This window comes from Podarcis pityusensis (assembly GCF_964106645.2).
Source record: "Podarcis pityusensis genome assembly, chromosome: 10".
Classification (NCBI taxonomy): domain Eukaryota; kingdom Metazoa; phylum Chordata; class Lepidosauria; order Squamata; family Lacertidae; genus Podarcis; species Podarcis pityusensis.
Genome location: NC_138035.1, coordinates 68707735 through 68724944, shown reverse-complemented (window position 1 = coordinate 68724944; position 17210 = coordinate 68707735). Strand labels below are relative to the sequence as shown.

At 44.7% G+C, this 17210-nt stretch overlaps 1 protein-coding gene across 6 annotated transcripts in view; it reads right to left on the bottom strand.

Moving 5' to 3' along the window:
- The window catches only part of ATXN7L1 (ataxin 7 like 1), a 76885-nt gene that overhangs the window by 39382 nt on the left and 20293 nt on the right, over positions 1 to 17210 (bottom strand). For 4 of the 6 annotated variants that reach the window (XM_081023555.1, XM_081023556.1, XM_081023554.1 and 1 more), the window contains one exon: positions 857 to 961. The exons of 1 other annotated variant lie outside the window; for it this stretch is intronic. In XM_081023555.1, coding sequence (XP_080879681.1) covers positions 857 to 961 — 105 coding nt within the window. Of the gene's footprint in view, positions 1 to 856; positions 962 to 7657; positions 7679 to 17210 lie in introns of those variants that run through there. One more of the 6 variants, XM_081023559.1, reaches the window with a different exon arrangement.

Below are 17210 nucleotides of genomic sequence, written 5' to 3'. Positions count from 1 at the left end.
GATCTTTGCCCCAAGTGATACAAGAATGGACTGAAGATAGGGGGACCGCGATGCACTCCCTTGTCAGGGTCCGACCATTACCTGGTTAAGTTTGGACTAACAGTGGCAATTCCTCCCTGTAAGGTTGGAGAGCCCATTTGAGAGGGCTCTCAAAGACTGATGGAACTTGGTGTGTTTCTGAATGCTCTGGGCAGTCAACATGATCATTCCTAAGCGTCCTCCTTGGTGTTTGGGAGTCCAAGCATCCCTTCGCTACTCTGAGGATTTCCAGACAATCTGGATGAGGACCAGAGCACAAGTGGTGCAAATCTCACTCTGCAGCAGACCTAACACTGGTCAGTACACATAACCGTGTCTACCATGTGGCGGTATTCCTTTTGGCACCTGTTGAAAGCCTGCACAGATGTTTAGAAAGTTTGTAGGAGTTTAAAATTGTTTTAGTCTATTTTATTGCAACTTTTAACCTTCTGTATGTTGTAAATTTTTGTCTTTTTCGTAAACTGCCCTGAGGTTTATTTTCTACCATCAAGCGTTATATAAATTTAATGAAATAAATAAATAAACCCCAATGAGCAGGAAGGGAAGTGCCACTTGGATTTTCTCTCCTAGGTAATAGATCTTTTTTGGACTGGCTTTGATGAGCAACAAACATGCACCTGCCATCCCACCCTTTTAAAAAAGTGTTTTCTGTGCGTTTAGGGTTCCAACCTCGGCAAGGTAAGTGAATTTCAAGTGGTTTAACAAGATGAAAAGCTCAGCTTGAAAAAGAGGAAGGAGGAAGTTAACTGCTAATGCACCATTTCTTTTGGGACATGTACAGTGAGCCCGTAATCCAGGAACAAAAGTTTTCACTTACCGCAGTGTGACTGGAAAACCTGTGGCTTGACTACCTGATTGCAGATATTGCACACTACTAGATAGAAATCATCATGAGCTGGATAATGGCCAAATAAGTGCATATCTGTGGGAAAGTTAAAAATATATATATACAAGTATTAGAAGTTGTCATTTCAAAAAAAATATGTTTTTTTTAAAGAAAAAGTTAAAATTCTACCATACTGTATTTTAAAAAGACACTCAGGGAAAAAATATATTAGTATCACTACAAAGAAGAGAATCTTAGGAATACAGCTTTTCTAACTCTGTAAAGTCTATATATTTTTTCTTTTTAGTATACCAGGGATACTGAGGGTCTGATTACCTCAGTGCAAAAAACAACATGCTCAATCACTGTGACTATCAAAGGTAACTGGTGTTCAGGTAAAAGAAGAACCAATGCAATTGTCATCACCCCCATCCAAAAAGAAAAAAAGAATCAATTTCTGAAGTTATTTCAAGAAGGAAGCTTACCCAAAGTTATAGTCATATAAAGTTTGGCTCCTGATGAAATCTTAAAAGAGTGAGGAACTAGTGACAAGGCAAGACAGAAAGAGGAACAAGGAGAAATGTCCCCTGGCTGTGTTGGTAGTCACAGGAAATGTCAATGCTGATTACCAGTCCTCAACCAGTATTCCCAAGGATGTGTCCTACACAGTGGCGTAGCGTGGGGGGTGCCAGGGGGGCCGGCCGCACCGGGCGCAACATGGGCGGGGGGCGCGCTCGCACTAGCAGCTCTCTGCCCCTACTAAAATCCACGGGTTAGGGAGCCCGCACTCGCTCGGCTTGGCGAGGAGGTCGCGGAAGGGGGAGAGCGAAGCCTTCTGCCGCGGGCAAAAAAAGGAGAGGAAGCCGGGTGGGCGGGCGGGCGGGCTGGCTGGCGGGGGTCTGGCTGCGCCTGCTGCTGCCGGTGCAGGGCAAGGCAAGCAGAGCGAGGAGGAGAGAGAGGGGAAGGGGGGGGGGAAGCAGCTAGGAAACGCTGCGGTGTGGAGGAGGAATCAATTAAGGAGAGAAAGCGAAAAGCCTTGGAGAAAGGGAAAAAAGGAAAGAAAAGAGGCAGCTCCAGGAGAGCGCGGGGGAAAGAGAAGCCTCGCTGCTGCTGCTGCTTGGGAGAGTAAATTACTGTACTTGCCTTGCCCCGGGTTAGGGGGCGCAAATTATTTGCCTTGCCCCGGGTTAGGGGGCGCAAATTACTTGCCTTGCCCCGGGTGCTGATAACCCACGCTACGCCGCTGGTCCTACACAATGCAGACTGAAATGAACTCCCGGCCAAGGACCCATTGTTTCCACACACATAAGCTGCTGAGGTGCAGCCTTCACTTTTCTCATTAATTTTTACAACCTAGGGGTGAGGTATAGAAATGATTGGCATAGAATTTTCCATCAACAACAAGCCTGGGAAAACTCTTCAGCTAATTAGGAAACAATCAGCAAAAAATATATATGACTAGTTTAGTCTGCCCTCGGACTTCTACATCCACGGAACAGAAATCAAATATGAGTCATGGTCTCAACACGGAGAGCAGTGATGGTGCATCTGCGCAGTAGTGACTGTGTCATCCCCAAAATCCCACTTAAAGTACTTGCAATCTCACTCCCCAGTCTCTTTTTAAAATATAGTACATGCAGCAATATACCTATAAGGCATTCCCTTTCACTCTTAAAGAAAGAGGATGATTCAGCTTAAAATGCAATGGTCAATAACTGTCAACATGAGGACTCGCAGCACTGCTTTTCACTAATAAGCATAAAAAGCTCACTGTCTGCAAATACCGCATTTACTCGAGTGTAAAGTGCCATGGAATGGAATGCACACCACAATTTTCAGAACCTTGAAACCAAAAGAAGTATTTGTTGGCAAATGTAAATGTGCCATCAAATCGAAGGCACACCTTAATTTTCACAACCTAATTTGGCCAAAAAAGGTGAGCATTAGATTCGAGTAAACACAGCATTGTGAATTCAAAGGCTTCCTTCTTCCACAGGAGGAAGGCTCTTTCAAGCCAGAGGAAAGGAACCTTGGGATTCGACCCTTTGCATTTATCATTCACCTCCAGTGACTTCAATTAGTGACCTAACAGGTTCTCAGATAAGGGGCAATTCTTAACTCTCACATGCTAATAGGCTTGCAGCGAACACCAGCCACCGTCTGAAATATCCCTAACATTTTCTAAAAAGCCTGAACTACCAACTCCATCCATTCTTCAATGATTATGAGGTCAGTCATTCCCTGGTGTTCCATCTCTTCTCCTGCCACAATTTCAACTCTTTCTTTCTTTTAAAGCTTTAATTTTAAGCAATCGGTATTTCGATTAACCCTTGTTGAAATGAATGGTAAAGTGGAACTATGAATGGTTAGACTAACTGAGAGTTCATTTATCTCCAGCAACACCTTAAAAAAGGGAGTTATTCTGTGCACGATGTCAATGAGGTGCACACCATCCGGTATCAGATACACTACTTGTACCACTTCCAAAGTCCTGCTCTTGACTCCTAAAGCAGCCCTCTGCTCTTACCTACGAGAAAACAGAATTTTCTCCATTTCTCCTGAAAATTTTATCACAAATGCCACCAGCTTTTAATTCAAGTTGTCCAACGGAAGCCCACAAAACCCCCAGCACACTAGATTCAACAGTGGAAGAAGTTGCAATGTTAGATGCTAACACATTCAAGGTGCAACGCAGAGAAAACGCTGTGTGCCTACCATTCGCTGAAAATAAAGCGACCGAGCCTAGAGCACATAATTGTGCACCTGAATTCTACAGACCACAACAAAATTTAGACACCCAACGTCCCCTAGACTGCACCCAATCCAATGAGATGATGCAGTTCAACAGCCGTTATAAAGATTCACTAAAGAGGATTACAGGTTTGAAGTTTTAAAAGCACAGAGGGGCTGCACCAATGATTGCTACCACAGCTAAACACACACTTAACGAGGTGGTGGAACTTTTTCATAAGAAATCACTTTTCAGACTGAAAGGTATGAAATTTCACCTCAATAATGTGTAATTTGGGGGAAATGGCAAATAACCCGACAGTGTTGAAAATAAAATATGTAGGAGGGCATTGGCAGTGTTACCATCCTATCTGCAGTCAAAATATGTAAAGCTAATGCTCTTAAAACCACTTCATCTCTCTCTCTCCCCCCCATTTGTTTCCTTCTTTTTGGTCCTCTGAGAACCATCAAGATGGCTTATAACAGTGGTGTCCAAATTTTTTCAAAGAGGGCCAGATTTGATGAAGTGGAGGGCCGTGAGGGCTGACCAAAGATGTTAACCTTTTTTTTAGGATTGAAGTTTAAGTTGTTGAGCTTTTTTTGGATTGAAGTTATTGTTTTTAGGATTTTACCCCAGGAAATAAACTGCCACAGGGCTCCCCGAAACGGACTTTGGACATGCTTTGGACATGCTATTTGGGTCCATGGAGCCTTCAGTGCAAGTGAAGCACAGGTAACAAAGAATAACACTGTTTTCCAACTCCATGCTAGGTAGCGAGACACTGGAGGTTGTAGCCGTTGGTAGACAGTTGTGGCTTCTCTTGTCATCCATCCTGGTTCTTGACAAAAAAAATCTTTTCCTCTCTTGACTGAAGGGAAGTTGTGTGAGCTATGTGCAGGTATCTTCCCGGGGTTGTTGTTTGGGCAATATATTAAATGCCTGCTATTTTCTTCCCTTTCCGTGTTCCGGGTGTCCTTCACGTCCAGCCAACATGGGGGAGTCCCTGGGTGCCCATGATAGGTGGGCACAGATGGTGTTGCCATGGGTGCTGGGAACATGGCTGCTGTTGCTCCATTCTGTGCCTTTTGGAGCAGTTTGTTTTCACCCTCCAGTTCTGGGCTGGAAAAACAAAGGCTATGGTGGACATCATGCTGACTGACATAGGGGTGGCATCTTTCTCCCTGTACTGGGGAACAAGGATTGCTCTGTCGATTAAGCTCAAACGCAAATTCATCTTATCTTCTCAAATGATTTTATTACCCCGAGCAAACTAGTTTACCAGTGGGACTCCCCATCCCCTTCAACTTGGCCTCTCTTCAGCAGCATAAATCCCAATTCAGATTCCTAGGGAGAAAAATGGGAATCTAGGCTCCATGCCACTCTTGAAATTTTCAATATCCCTCGCCCAGCACTAAAAGCTCACTAACAGAAGAACAAATTCACTGCCACCATTCAGTTCTGTAATTTGGTTAAAGTAAGCTCATAAAAAGGAGGTAAAAAAGAAATAGTGGGTCTTCAAAGTAGCTCTTTATAAAGGTAAGATACTTAATTAGTTTTTCCCTCCTGCTTTGGAGCGCAATCACAGATGGTGTATAAAACTACTGGCAATATTTCCTCTCCCCCTGGAAAAAAAACCCCCATAATTGCACAACTATAGCAGATCAAATACATTCATTTTGTTTCCTGATTTGTTTGTTTGTTTGTTTGTTTGCAAGAGTGCATGTTTTAATGTTCTCTCATAGCTGACTCAGAATAGATCTTTAGATTTCCAAATCATTTATTGGCATTTTAAATGAGGATATTTGAACAACATCACAATAATTGTTTTTGATAAAATGATGATCGTCCCAAATGAAACTAGAAATGATTTGTGGTTTGAAGTTATACATATGTCCTCTGTGTGTTCTCTTATGTAAATATGTAGATATATTTATCTGTATAAACACACACACTTCTAAGGAGAAGATAATTTTAAGACCTAACCTGCCAGTATGGATTTTACACAATAGAGTTGAATCACACTACTCAAATCACAGAAAAAGTATTCAGGACTAACAAGAATTCAAAGACTAGAACCATGCAATCCTATCATTACCCTTTGAATAAGGTCAAGATGTTCCAAGTGAATTATACCAATTTAGCTGTATGACTCTCTCACAGGAATCACACTCTTACGTCCCCACAATGGAACACACGCCTAGAATGGAACAACAATTTCCAAGTAAATAACTCAGAAATCACTAAAAATGTGGCATGCTGGCCCTGCAAGTTCATTAATCTTAGAAGGGATCCCGATTTCATTTAGTGGGGGTAAATGTAAAGTTGGGGGCATGTGCTTTCAGTGGGCAGAGGAGTGCTCAAACAAACAGGTTTAATGAGGAAAGATTAAAAGATTTGCAGTTTGACACCTGCAAAAAACGCTCTGGTTATAAGTAGTAACAAGGCAACATTTGGCTTTCAGACAAATACATCCCCTTTGGGTGAAAGCAAACATGGGAAGCACAGACAAATTATTTGCGGAGGAGATAGCACTAAAGCAGATAACAAAAGAAATCCGGCAAGTCATTAAGAGAGTCTCTTGGCAAAGCTTTAAAACTTCTTTAGCAATTGTGCCAAGATTTGTGAACTGTTTTCACATAAACTCTGTGTGTGTGTGTGTGTGTGTGTGTGTGTGTGTGTGTGTAGGGTGGGGAGAGAGAATCAAGCAAAAGCAGCAAAATTCAGCTGTTTGGAAAAACCCTGGAATGGGAGATATTCCCAAACAATTTCTCTATGGGTCAGAAAGGAAAACCCAATTTTGCCAAAGAGCTCTGCAAGGTGCAGCCAATCGTGGCTCTCCAACAAGTGCACTTCTGTAATACATGTATTTGCCATATTCACAACTTTATATATATATTTAAGGGAGTACCTAAAAAATAACGTAATGTATAAAGGGATCCTAGGATCAAGTAGGGAAATGCTCCCACCACTTCTAAAAGCTGCCTATCTTTGACAAGCTGAGCTTTTTACAGGCTGAGCGTTTTATATGCAACACATTATTTATTTTATTTATTTATTTCATAAAATTTATGCTCCACTTGGTTGTTAAAAAAACCCCCACCCCAAAGTGGTTTACAAAAAGATAAAGCAATATAATCAAGAAAAATTCACAACCACACTTTAAAACAAAGTTAAAATACTAAAACAGATAAAAAATTACCTGAAATGCATCTGATCCATCAACGGGAGAGGGGGAAGGCAGAAGGCAAGGAATCCAACTAGCTTACTGACATCCCCTTAAATTGCCCACAATTATGAAAAGCAAAAGATGGATTCAGGGGCCTGGTAATCTCATAAAGGTTTCAGGCTTTGAGGTGGAAGGGACTGCAAAAGCACCAGCCTGTTTGCACCTGAGAAAGCCCTCGTTCCAAGAACAGTTACTCAAAGTAACTACATACTGAAAACCATTGGGTCTTCGAAGTCAACACACTTCAGATCACGCTGAAAGTTGTGCTGTATCTTATTTAGAAAGACAGTAATATATATGCCATAGAACAGTGCATAGGTACAGCATGCTTTTCGCAAGCATACTAAGTCCCAAAAGACACGACCTGCAGCACAATATTTTGCGTTTGCACACTGTTCTCTGGTCCCTTTCCTTTGCAACTATTCCTGACAAAGTCCACCATGTAGAAGCCACAAGTGACAACAGATCCACAGGCCCATCGCGAGGGGTGAAAACCATTTGTTTATCACTAAATTGCTGAATTTCTTGGACCTGTCTGTTCAGACTGTAAAGCCGTGGTGCTGCACATAAGTAAAGCGCTAGGCCTCTCATGCAACAGTCAATTTGTTACACTGAGCCCATTTTAAGATAATATTCACAGACAATTGCTTTTCCACCAGAATGCATTCAGAGTGAAGTGTGGCGTGCTTAATGAGGATGGCCAACCATGATCTCAAGAATGTGTGTGAGAAATACATTGACAGATTAGTTGAAAAGGGCTGAACAGAGATGCTGCGTTTGGCAGAGAACGCGGTTATTTTTACTATCTCACATTGTGGTACAGAGTTAAGATTACCTGGCTCAGGAATCTTGCTATCTTCTCACCACTGAAAGGAAACAAGAAGTTCATGTCCTTTACTTAGTATTTTTAAGCAATGATGCACATTTGTGGTTAATGCCAAGAGGCACAATCCACCAAACATTTCTCCAACAGAATCCCAACAGGAAATGAATGGATCACACTGTCTTAATAGACGCTCTAATATTCACAACAGCACAATGTAAAATTGCTACACATCCAAGGATGAACCTGAGAATGTAGCAATTAAACAGGCCAAATTGGAAAGGTGTGTTACATTTTAAATTCCACAACACAGGCAGACATGCAGCTAAGATTTCCAATTTTACTGCACTACAGTAGCATTCTTAGAAAATACACACGGTATTTTACCAACTTAACAGTTATAGAAATAAGACATTATCAAAAGAAGAAAACAGATTTATTCTCCAATAAAGATATAGTTGTAACAATAAATCCTGTCTTGAATGATAAGACTAACTTAAACCATAACCCTACTACATATTGTGGGCCATAGCTGACCCCAAAAGTGTGTGTGTGTGTGTGTGTGTGTGTGTGTCCCAAAAAAACCCCCTGCCCCTTCCCATGGGAAAACCCCCTTTGCTATTTCACACTTTCTAAACTCTCCTACAATAAAGAGGCTGAAATGGAAACACCTCAGAATAAACCCCACAATCTCTGAAATTTGGTTCTGTTCTTACACTGAGGATTTCGCTGAAAGACAAAGCAGACTGTTAGCCTCCAAATAAAGTGAATAAGGGGCAATCAAATACTTTATCTCAATGACATGGGGGGAAGGGGTGTTGATGACTCCTACACAGTGGAATTATTTCATTTAACAACACGATAGGAATCTATGCTGATGAAAAGTTAAAACAAGGTATGAAAGATTCAGTTTTTTTGTTTTATTTTTCAAAATTCATACTTTTTAGTTGAAGGCAAACTGAATTGCTAACAATGAGGCCCATAACAGACTACAGAGACCATCCTTCTGCCCTTCAAATAATAAAGTTTCATTTAACGTTGCACACCACTTTCATTTGCCTAAATTTTACATTGTTATGACTTAACTCTTTGATTCCAATATTGTATTAGTAAAAGACTCCTTATAAGTATAGGAGGGTTTTATAAAAAGCATAAACACTGCTGCAGAAGAAAAACAGCATTAGCTGAAGAAGGTATTCTCTTTTACCTTATTTGCAATATCATGTGACCAAAGGCAACTTAACATGTGCTCTGTTCTTAAAGGGGGTGGGGGAACTATATGTCTGTCTGTCTATCTGAAATACCGTATTTTTCACCCCATAGGACGCACCGCCCCATAGGACGCACCTAATTTTTGGGGGGGAGGGGGAAATAAAGGGGAAAAAATTATTCCCCCCCCAGGCACAGGGCAGGCGTGGGGGAAGCCTGAGCTTCCCCCGACCCCAGCCCCCAGAACAGCCTGCTATCCGCAAGCCTAGGGAGCCGTGCCGGTCTCCCCAGGCTTGCGGAGAGCTGCGCGAAGCCCGGGCGTGCTCTTCAGCACGCACCAGGCTTCGGAATGCAGGCAGCTCTGCGCAACCTTTGGGAGCCTGGCGCGGCTCCCTAGGCTTGCGGATAGCTTCGCGGCGGGCTCTGGAGGGTTACGCAGAGCTGCGGGAAGCCTGGAGAGCGAGAGGGGTCGGTGCGCACCGACCCCTCTCGCTCTCCAGGCTTCAGCGAAAGCCTGCATTCGCCCCATAGGACGCACACACATTTCCCTTTCATTTTTGGAGGGGAAAAAGTGCGTCCTATAGGGCGAAAAATACGGTACCTATGTTCACCAGAATGTGAAAGGAAGATCTTTCAGTGCATGGATGAGGGAACAAGCTTGCTTTCTCTGGAGGGTAGGACTCGAGGCAATGGCTTCAGGCTACAAGAAAGAAGATTCCGACTAAACAGTCGTAAAAACTTTCTGACAGTAAGAGCTGTTTGGCAGTGGAACAGACTCCCACAAGAGGCGGTGGACCCTTCTTCCTTGGAAGTTTCTAAGCAGAAGTTGGATGGCCACCTGTCACGGATGCTTTAGCTGAGATTCCTGCATCCCAAGAGATGACCCTTGGGTGCTGTGATGGCCTGGGGCTCGGGCTCAGACTCGGAACCAGAGGAGTCTCGGTCCGCACCAGATCCTCTGCCTCAGGCAGCATCTGAACCGAGTCTGCGGCCTGATCCTGAAGAGTCCCAGTCTGCACAGGTTCCCCTGCAACAAACACCAGCTGGGCCGAGTCAGGGGCCTGAGCCTGCCCTGGCTCCAGATGCGGGGATTACCTCGTTGCTTTCAGCTGGGTAATCACTTACAGCTGCTCCACTACCAGTTGGGTCAGGAGAGGCTGAGGCGGCCTCTGGGTCTAGTAACCCACCGACATCTCTCGAGATGCAGAGACTCAGGTCTGAGAGAAGGAGAGCCCTGAGTACCCGCAGGAGGAGTGCTCGCCTTCGGGCGAGACAGGGAGGTGAGTCGCCGGGGATCAGGACCAGCCGTTACCCCAACAGAGGTAAAAGGCTGCTGGACCCCGCCCCAGGTTGCGGGAGCAACATTGCTTCTACCTGCCTGTTACCCTGCGCCTGATCTAGCCTGGTTTCCTGCCTTGGCCCTGTTGGACTGACTCCTCGTGGAATCCTTGGATTCGGGACCAGACCTGGACCGCGTTGCTCAGGTTAACCCCCGGGCCCAGCACAGGTGCCTTCCAACTCTAAGATCCTATGAATGTGTACTACACAACCAATAATCCTCTTCTGTAACATTTACAGAGGTGAACCAACTCAAATGCTTTTGCCCCATCCACTGTGAGCCGGCAATGAAATGCATTCTGTGGTGCACAGCTTCTTTTACGCAAATGGCTTGAGGAAGCACATACATGTTCAAGTTGAGAGGAAGGCTTTCCCAACATGAACAATTCACTCAGGGGAGGGAACTACAGAGTAAATTGAAATACAGTCGTACCTCGGGTTACAAACACTTCGGGTTACAGACTCTGCTAAACCGGAAGTAGTACCTTGGGTTAAGAACTTTACCTCAGGATGAGAATAGAAATTGTGCAGCGGCGGTGCGGCGGCAGGGGGAGGCCCCATTAGCTAAAGTGGTACCTCAGGTTAAGAACGGTTTCAGGTTAATTTGGTCAAACTTGAAACTTTCACTGTTGAGTCGTATTGCTGCGATAAAAATGAATGTATTGCCTAGAATGTTGTTTTTGTTTCAAACATTGCAAATTGTGGACAAAATGGATTGCTTCAAGAAGTGGCAGAGAGATATTTCTAGATTTGTCTGGCAGGGCAAGAAGCCCAGAATAAAATTTAAGATATTAACTGATGTAAAGGAAAGGGGTGGATTTGCCCTGCCAGACTTTAAACTTTACTATGAATCAGCAACTTTTTGCTGGTTGAAAGAATGGCTGCTTCTTGAAAATACAGACATTTTGGATTTAGAAGGTTTTAACAATGTATTTGGATGGCATGCATATCTGTGGTATGATAAGGTCAAAGCACATAAAGCATTCAAGAATCATATTGTCAGGAAAGCATTATTTAATGTTTGGATAAGATACAAGGATTTATTGGAAAATAAAACCCCAAGGTGGCTGTCACCGATGGAAGCGAAAGCTCTGAAAAGGCTCAATATGGAGGCCAAATGGCCGAAATATTGGGAAATTTTGGAACAAGATGGAGATAGACAGAAATTACAGAGTTTTGAAAAATTAAAAAATAAAGTGCGAGACTGGCTTCATTATTATCAGATAATGGAGGCATATAATTTGGACAAGAAAATTGGCTTCCAGGTGGAAAAATCAAAATTGGAAACAAAACTGTTAGAACCCAAAACTAAGAATTTGTCAAGAATGTATAACTTGCTGTTGAAATGGAATACTCAGGATGAAACAGTGAAATCTGCTATGATTAAATGGGCACAAGATGTTGGACATAACATAATGATGGCTGACTGGGAACAGTTATGGACCACAGGTATGAAGTTTACGGCATGCAATACCTTAAGAGAGAATATTATGAAAATGATATACAGGTGGTACATGACCCAAGTCAAGCTTGCAAAAATCTATCATTTGCCCGATAATAAATGTTGGAAATGTAAAGAAACTGAAGGTACATTCTTTCACCTTTGGTGGACGTGCCCAAGGAAAAAGGTATTTAAATATACCGTATTTTTCGCTCTATAGGACACACATTTTTCCCTTCAAAAATGAAGGGAAAATGTGTGTGCGTCCTATGGAGCGAAGACGCCATAGCCCCGCGACCCTCTCCCGGCTGGAGAGGTGACGCGCGGCTATTGAGGCTCTTGCCATAGCCGCCCGTCACCTCTCCAGCCGGGAGAGCGCGCGCGGGGCTAAAGCAAGAGCCTCAATAGCCGCCCGTCACCTCTCCAGCTGGGAGAGCGCGCGAGGGGCTAAAGCAAGAGCCTCAATAGCCGCCCCTCACCTCTCCAGCCGGGAGAGGGTCGCGGGGGGCTGCTTTAGCCCCGCGTGCGCTCTCCCGGCTGGAGAGGTGACGGGCGGCTATGGCAAGAGCCTCAATAGCCACCCGTCACCTCTCCAGCCGGGAGAGCACGCGCGGGCACCCCGCGACCCTCTCCCAGCTGGAGAGGTGACGGGCGGCTATTGAGGCTCTTGCCATAGCCGCCCGTCACCTCTCCAGCCGGGAGAGCGCGCGCGGGGCTGCTGGAGAGGTGACGGGCGGCTATAGAAGCTCCTGCCATAGCCGCCCGTCACCTCTCCAGCCGGGAGAGGGTCGCGGGGGGCTGCTTTAGCCCCGCGCGCGCTCTCCCGGCTGGAGAGGTGACGCACGGCTATGGCAGGAGCCTCAATAGCCGCCCGTCACCTCTCCAGCCGAGAGAGCGCGCGCAGGGCTAAAGCAGCCCCCCGCGACCCTCTCCCGGCTGGAGAGGTGACGGGCGGCTATTGAGGCTCTTGCTTTAGCCCCGCGCGCGCTCTCCCGGCTGGAGAGGTGACGCGCGGCTATTGAGGCTCTTGCCATAGCCGCCCGTCACCTCTCCAGCCGGGAGAGCGCACGCGGGGCTGCTGGAGAGGTGACGGGCGGCTATAGAAGCTCCTGCCATAGCCGCCCGTCACCTCTCCAGCCGGGAGAGGGTCGCGGGGGGGCTGCTTTAGCTCCCCGCGCGCTCTCCCGGCTGGAGAGGTGACGGGCGGCTATGGCAAGAGCCTCAATAGCCGCCCGTCACCTCTCCAGCCGGGAGAGCGCGCGCGGGGCTAAAGAAGCCATAGCCCAGCGACCCTCTCCCGGCTGGAGAGGTGACGCACGGCTATGGCAGGAGCCTCTCCGCTGCGCCTTTCCGCTGCTCCCTGAACTGCTCTTTGGGGCTGGCGGTGGGCTTCCCCCCGCCAGCCCCAAAGAGCAGGTCGAAAGGAACCTGAAGCCTGGAGAGCGAGAGGGGTCAGTGCACACCGACCCCTCTCGCTCTCCAGGCTTCCAAGGTTGCCGCCTGAAGGCACCTTAAACGGCACCTTGTTTTAGAGCGGGAAAACAAGAGGGGGAAAGTTCTCCCCCTCTCTGCGCAGCGCCTCCTGCCACTTCGCTGAAGGGGCGCTGGGCAGAGAGGGGGAGATTTTTTTTTCTTGTTCTCCCCCCTCTAAAACAAAGTGCGTCCTATTGTCCGGTGCGTCCTATGGTGCGAAAAATACGGTACCTTCTTGAAGAAACCAGAGGCCTTTCTCCTGGGCATAGTCGGCCAATTGGTGCCAAAGAAGGATAGAACTTTTTTTATGTATGCAACAACAGCAGCAATAATACTCATCGCGAAGTATTGGAAGACACAAGACCTACCCACTCTGGAAGAATGGCAGATGAAGGTGATGGACTATATGGAACTGGCGGAAATGACTGGCAGAATCCGAGACCAGGGAGAAGAGTCGGTGGAAGAAGATTGGAAGAAATTTAAAGACTATCTACAGAAATATTGTAAAATTAATGAATGTTAGAATGATGTTGGATAGAAATTAAGTGGTTTTCAGCTGTAATACTATAAGGGAGTATGGAAAATGGATTATTAATAGGTAAAAATTTAACGTTACAATATTTTAAGATTAAAGACTAGGATAAACAAAGAGGGTAAGGATTTGCTGAACCAACAAACCGAACTGGAATACAAAAAAGGGAGGCGTGAGGAGGTCCGGGAAACAAGCTAATGAAAAATAAGTAATGGAAAGATTGAGTTGTTTTTAACCATTTTTATTTTGTATTTTCTTCTTTTTTTATTTTTATTTTGTAATATTTTGAAAATCTTAATAAATATCTTATATAAAAAAAAAGAACGGTTTCAGGTTAAGAACAGACCTCCGGAACGAATTAAGTATGTAACCAGAGGTACCACTGTATCAGTTGCTGTAGCTACCCCCACCCCCAGCTTTAAGAGAGACATTACAACATACAGTCATACCTCATGTTATGTCCGCTTCAGGATATGTCCCACAGCGACCTGGAAGTACCGGAAAGGGTTACTTCCGGGTTTCGCCGCTCATGCATGCGCAGACGCGCAAAATGACGTCACACGCATGCACAGAAGCGGCGAATCGCAACCCACGTGTGCGCAGACGCGCCACTGCGGGTTGCATTCTGCTCTTGTTGCGAATGGGCCTCTGGAATGGATCCTGTTCGCAACCAGAGGTACTACTGTACTAGAAAGATTAAGGGCACAAGGAGAAGGGGATGACAGAGGACGAGGTGGTTGGACAGTGTTCTCGAAGCTACCAGCATGAGTTTGACCAAGCTGTGGGAGGCAGTGGAAGACAGGAGTGCCTGGCGTGCTCTGGTCCATGGGGTCACGAAGAGTCGGACACAACTAAACAACTAAACAACAGAGAAGCACAAACTTTCTCTTATCTGCCCCACAGTCACCAAAATAACCCTTCTTCAAAACAAAAACAAACAATCCATGATGGATATCCACAGCCTTGCAGACCTAGAAAGAATCCTTGCTCACGCCATTTAATACCATAAGCCGATTGTAGTTACCCTCTTACATCCATATGAACTTGGATACAGGTATCACATGCCAAGGAGACTCACTTCTCTCTGCTAGGGAGTAATGAGAGGGAAGCAATGCCAGCGGCAGTGGGGAGAACACCTTCAAGTTTTTTAACCTTCTTATTCTCCTGCTCCAGCTTCCTGGCATTTATAGCAAAATATCCAGCAAACCTTGAAGAGGGGCTTTTTGGAAAACTCTCTTTTATTCAGAGCACACTGAAGCCAGGTGACCACCCTCAAAGTTAACAAGTTTCTCACCCTGTACATAAACTACTGGTGCACAACAGCAGAAACCTTTCTGCCCAGAAATGGTGCTATTGAAAGAACCATTAGCTGCCTTTGGTGAGCAATTAGAGACAACTGTAACCAAAGAAAACCTTTAATAAAAATTATTTTAAAAAGATTGCTTTAGTAGCCTCAAATAATTAAAAGAGAGCTGGAAAAGAGGAGAACCTATCAAGGTCTAGCAATTTAAGGTGTCAGGGCGATTAACTGTCTAATTTTATTTTATTTTTGGTGTATCACTAAAAAGTCTTAGCTTCCCACCAAGACAGTAACCTCGTCTGTGGACTGTAACAATTTCAAGCTGCAACTGGGCTCACATAACTGAACACTTCCCCATTCCAAAGAATACAATAAATAAGAATCTCTGTAGTTGGAAAACTAGAATGTCAGGGGAAAACATTCTGCTTAACTTACTGGTTCCTTATGTGTAAACTTTTTTTTCATACCAACAAATGAGCCCTCACTCACTGTCTAAAGTGGTTCTCATAAGACCCAAATTTGCTACCCCAGCAAGAACTTGGTTAAAGGATATGTAAGCATTGAAAACATTAGCAAAACTATTTATTTAGGAGCAAAAAGGACTACATAACTTTATGCTATTATATACTGCGATTTGCTATAATACTCAAAGGTAGTCAGCACCATAACATGATGAGCAGGCAAATTTTCAAAATGGATTAACATCCCATGGTAATTGTTGGAGAAAGAGGTTTGGAAGAGAGATTTCTTACTCTCTTGTAGCAGCGTTAAACATAACAGCAATTGCTTTGAGCACATTTAAATTTGGTTAGATTTTGTATCTGCCCCCATCCACAAAAATCCACTTTAAGCAAATATTCCCCGTGAAAATACTTAGGGTAGAATAAATCACAGACACTTGGTCGTATATAAAGATGGGGGGGGAAAGGTTCCAAACAACTTAAAAATAAAAGTACAAAGTTTTCTTACAAAAAGGATAATGCAATCTTTGAATGAGCAAATATGCAGGCTGTGAAATCTCCTTTTACAGAGATTCAGTTTACTTGCAGGAAGCCATGGCCACATGGCTTCTTGCATGTTCCAGATAGCACAAAGAGAAAGAGAATGAGAAGGGGGGAGCAGAGGCTGCTGAGAGCCACCCACTTGCAGCCTGAGCTCAGATTAACCCAGGCATAGGCAAACTTCGCCCTCCAGTTGTTTTGGGACTACAACTCCCATCATCCCTATCTAACAGGACCAGTGGTCAGAGATGATGGGAATTGTAGTCCCAAAACATCTGGCGGGTCGAGTTTGCCTAGGCCTGGATTAACCCTTTCATACACACATACACCACTAACAGGACCAGTGGTCAGAGATGATGGAATTGTAGTCTCAAAACATCTGGAGGGTCGAGTTTGCCTATGCCTGGATTAACCCTTTCATACACACAAGTGTGAATTAATAACTGTATATTGCAACAGTAAAGACAAGTGATTCCTGCATTTCCACTTCATTAATTCCTCATGACTTTCCAGAAGTTCCTCTTTTAAAATCATGATTCTGTGTCAGTACAGTGATACCTCAGGTTAAGTACTTAATTCGTTCCAGAGGTCCGTACTTAACCTGAAACTGTTCTTAACCTGAAGCACCACTTTAGCTAATGGGACCTCCTGCAGCTGCCGCGCCGCTGGAGCACGATTTCTGTTCTCATCCTGAAGCAAAGTTCTTAACCTGAGGTAATATTTCTGGGTTAGCGGAGTCTGTAACCTGAAGCGTATGTAACCTGAAGCGTATGTAACCCAAGCTACCACTGTATTAGGAATCAGCAGCTTACTCTCAACACCTGTTTTTGTATGCTACTTTTTGTGGTCAAACCTGTGGCTGTTTGAAAAGCAGATGTTCTCTGTTATGAATTGTCTGTACAATAGAAAGTATGAACACCCTGCCCGGTCACACATGCAATCAGTGTACATCACAGCTGAAACCCCCCCCCCCCCCAGTTCTCAGAGGCTTTTTCACCGATTTCACTGTTATTAGGACTTTTTTTTTTAAAAAAAATTGTGCTGCTCATCTATGATGCAATTCACGATTTAACATAATTTCTGAGGAGTTTTGTTTTTATACAGCAGTTGAGGAAAAGACGAAGCTGCAAAGCCAGGTCACTGGTCTGTATAACTCAGCACTGTCTACCCCAGCCTCTCTCAACCTCGGGTGCCCAAATGTTGTTGGAATACAACTCCCACCATGATGGAAATTGTATTCCAACATCTGGACCACAGATGCTGAGAAAGGC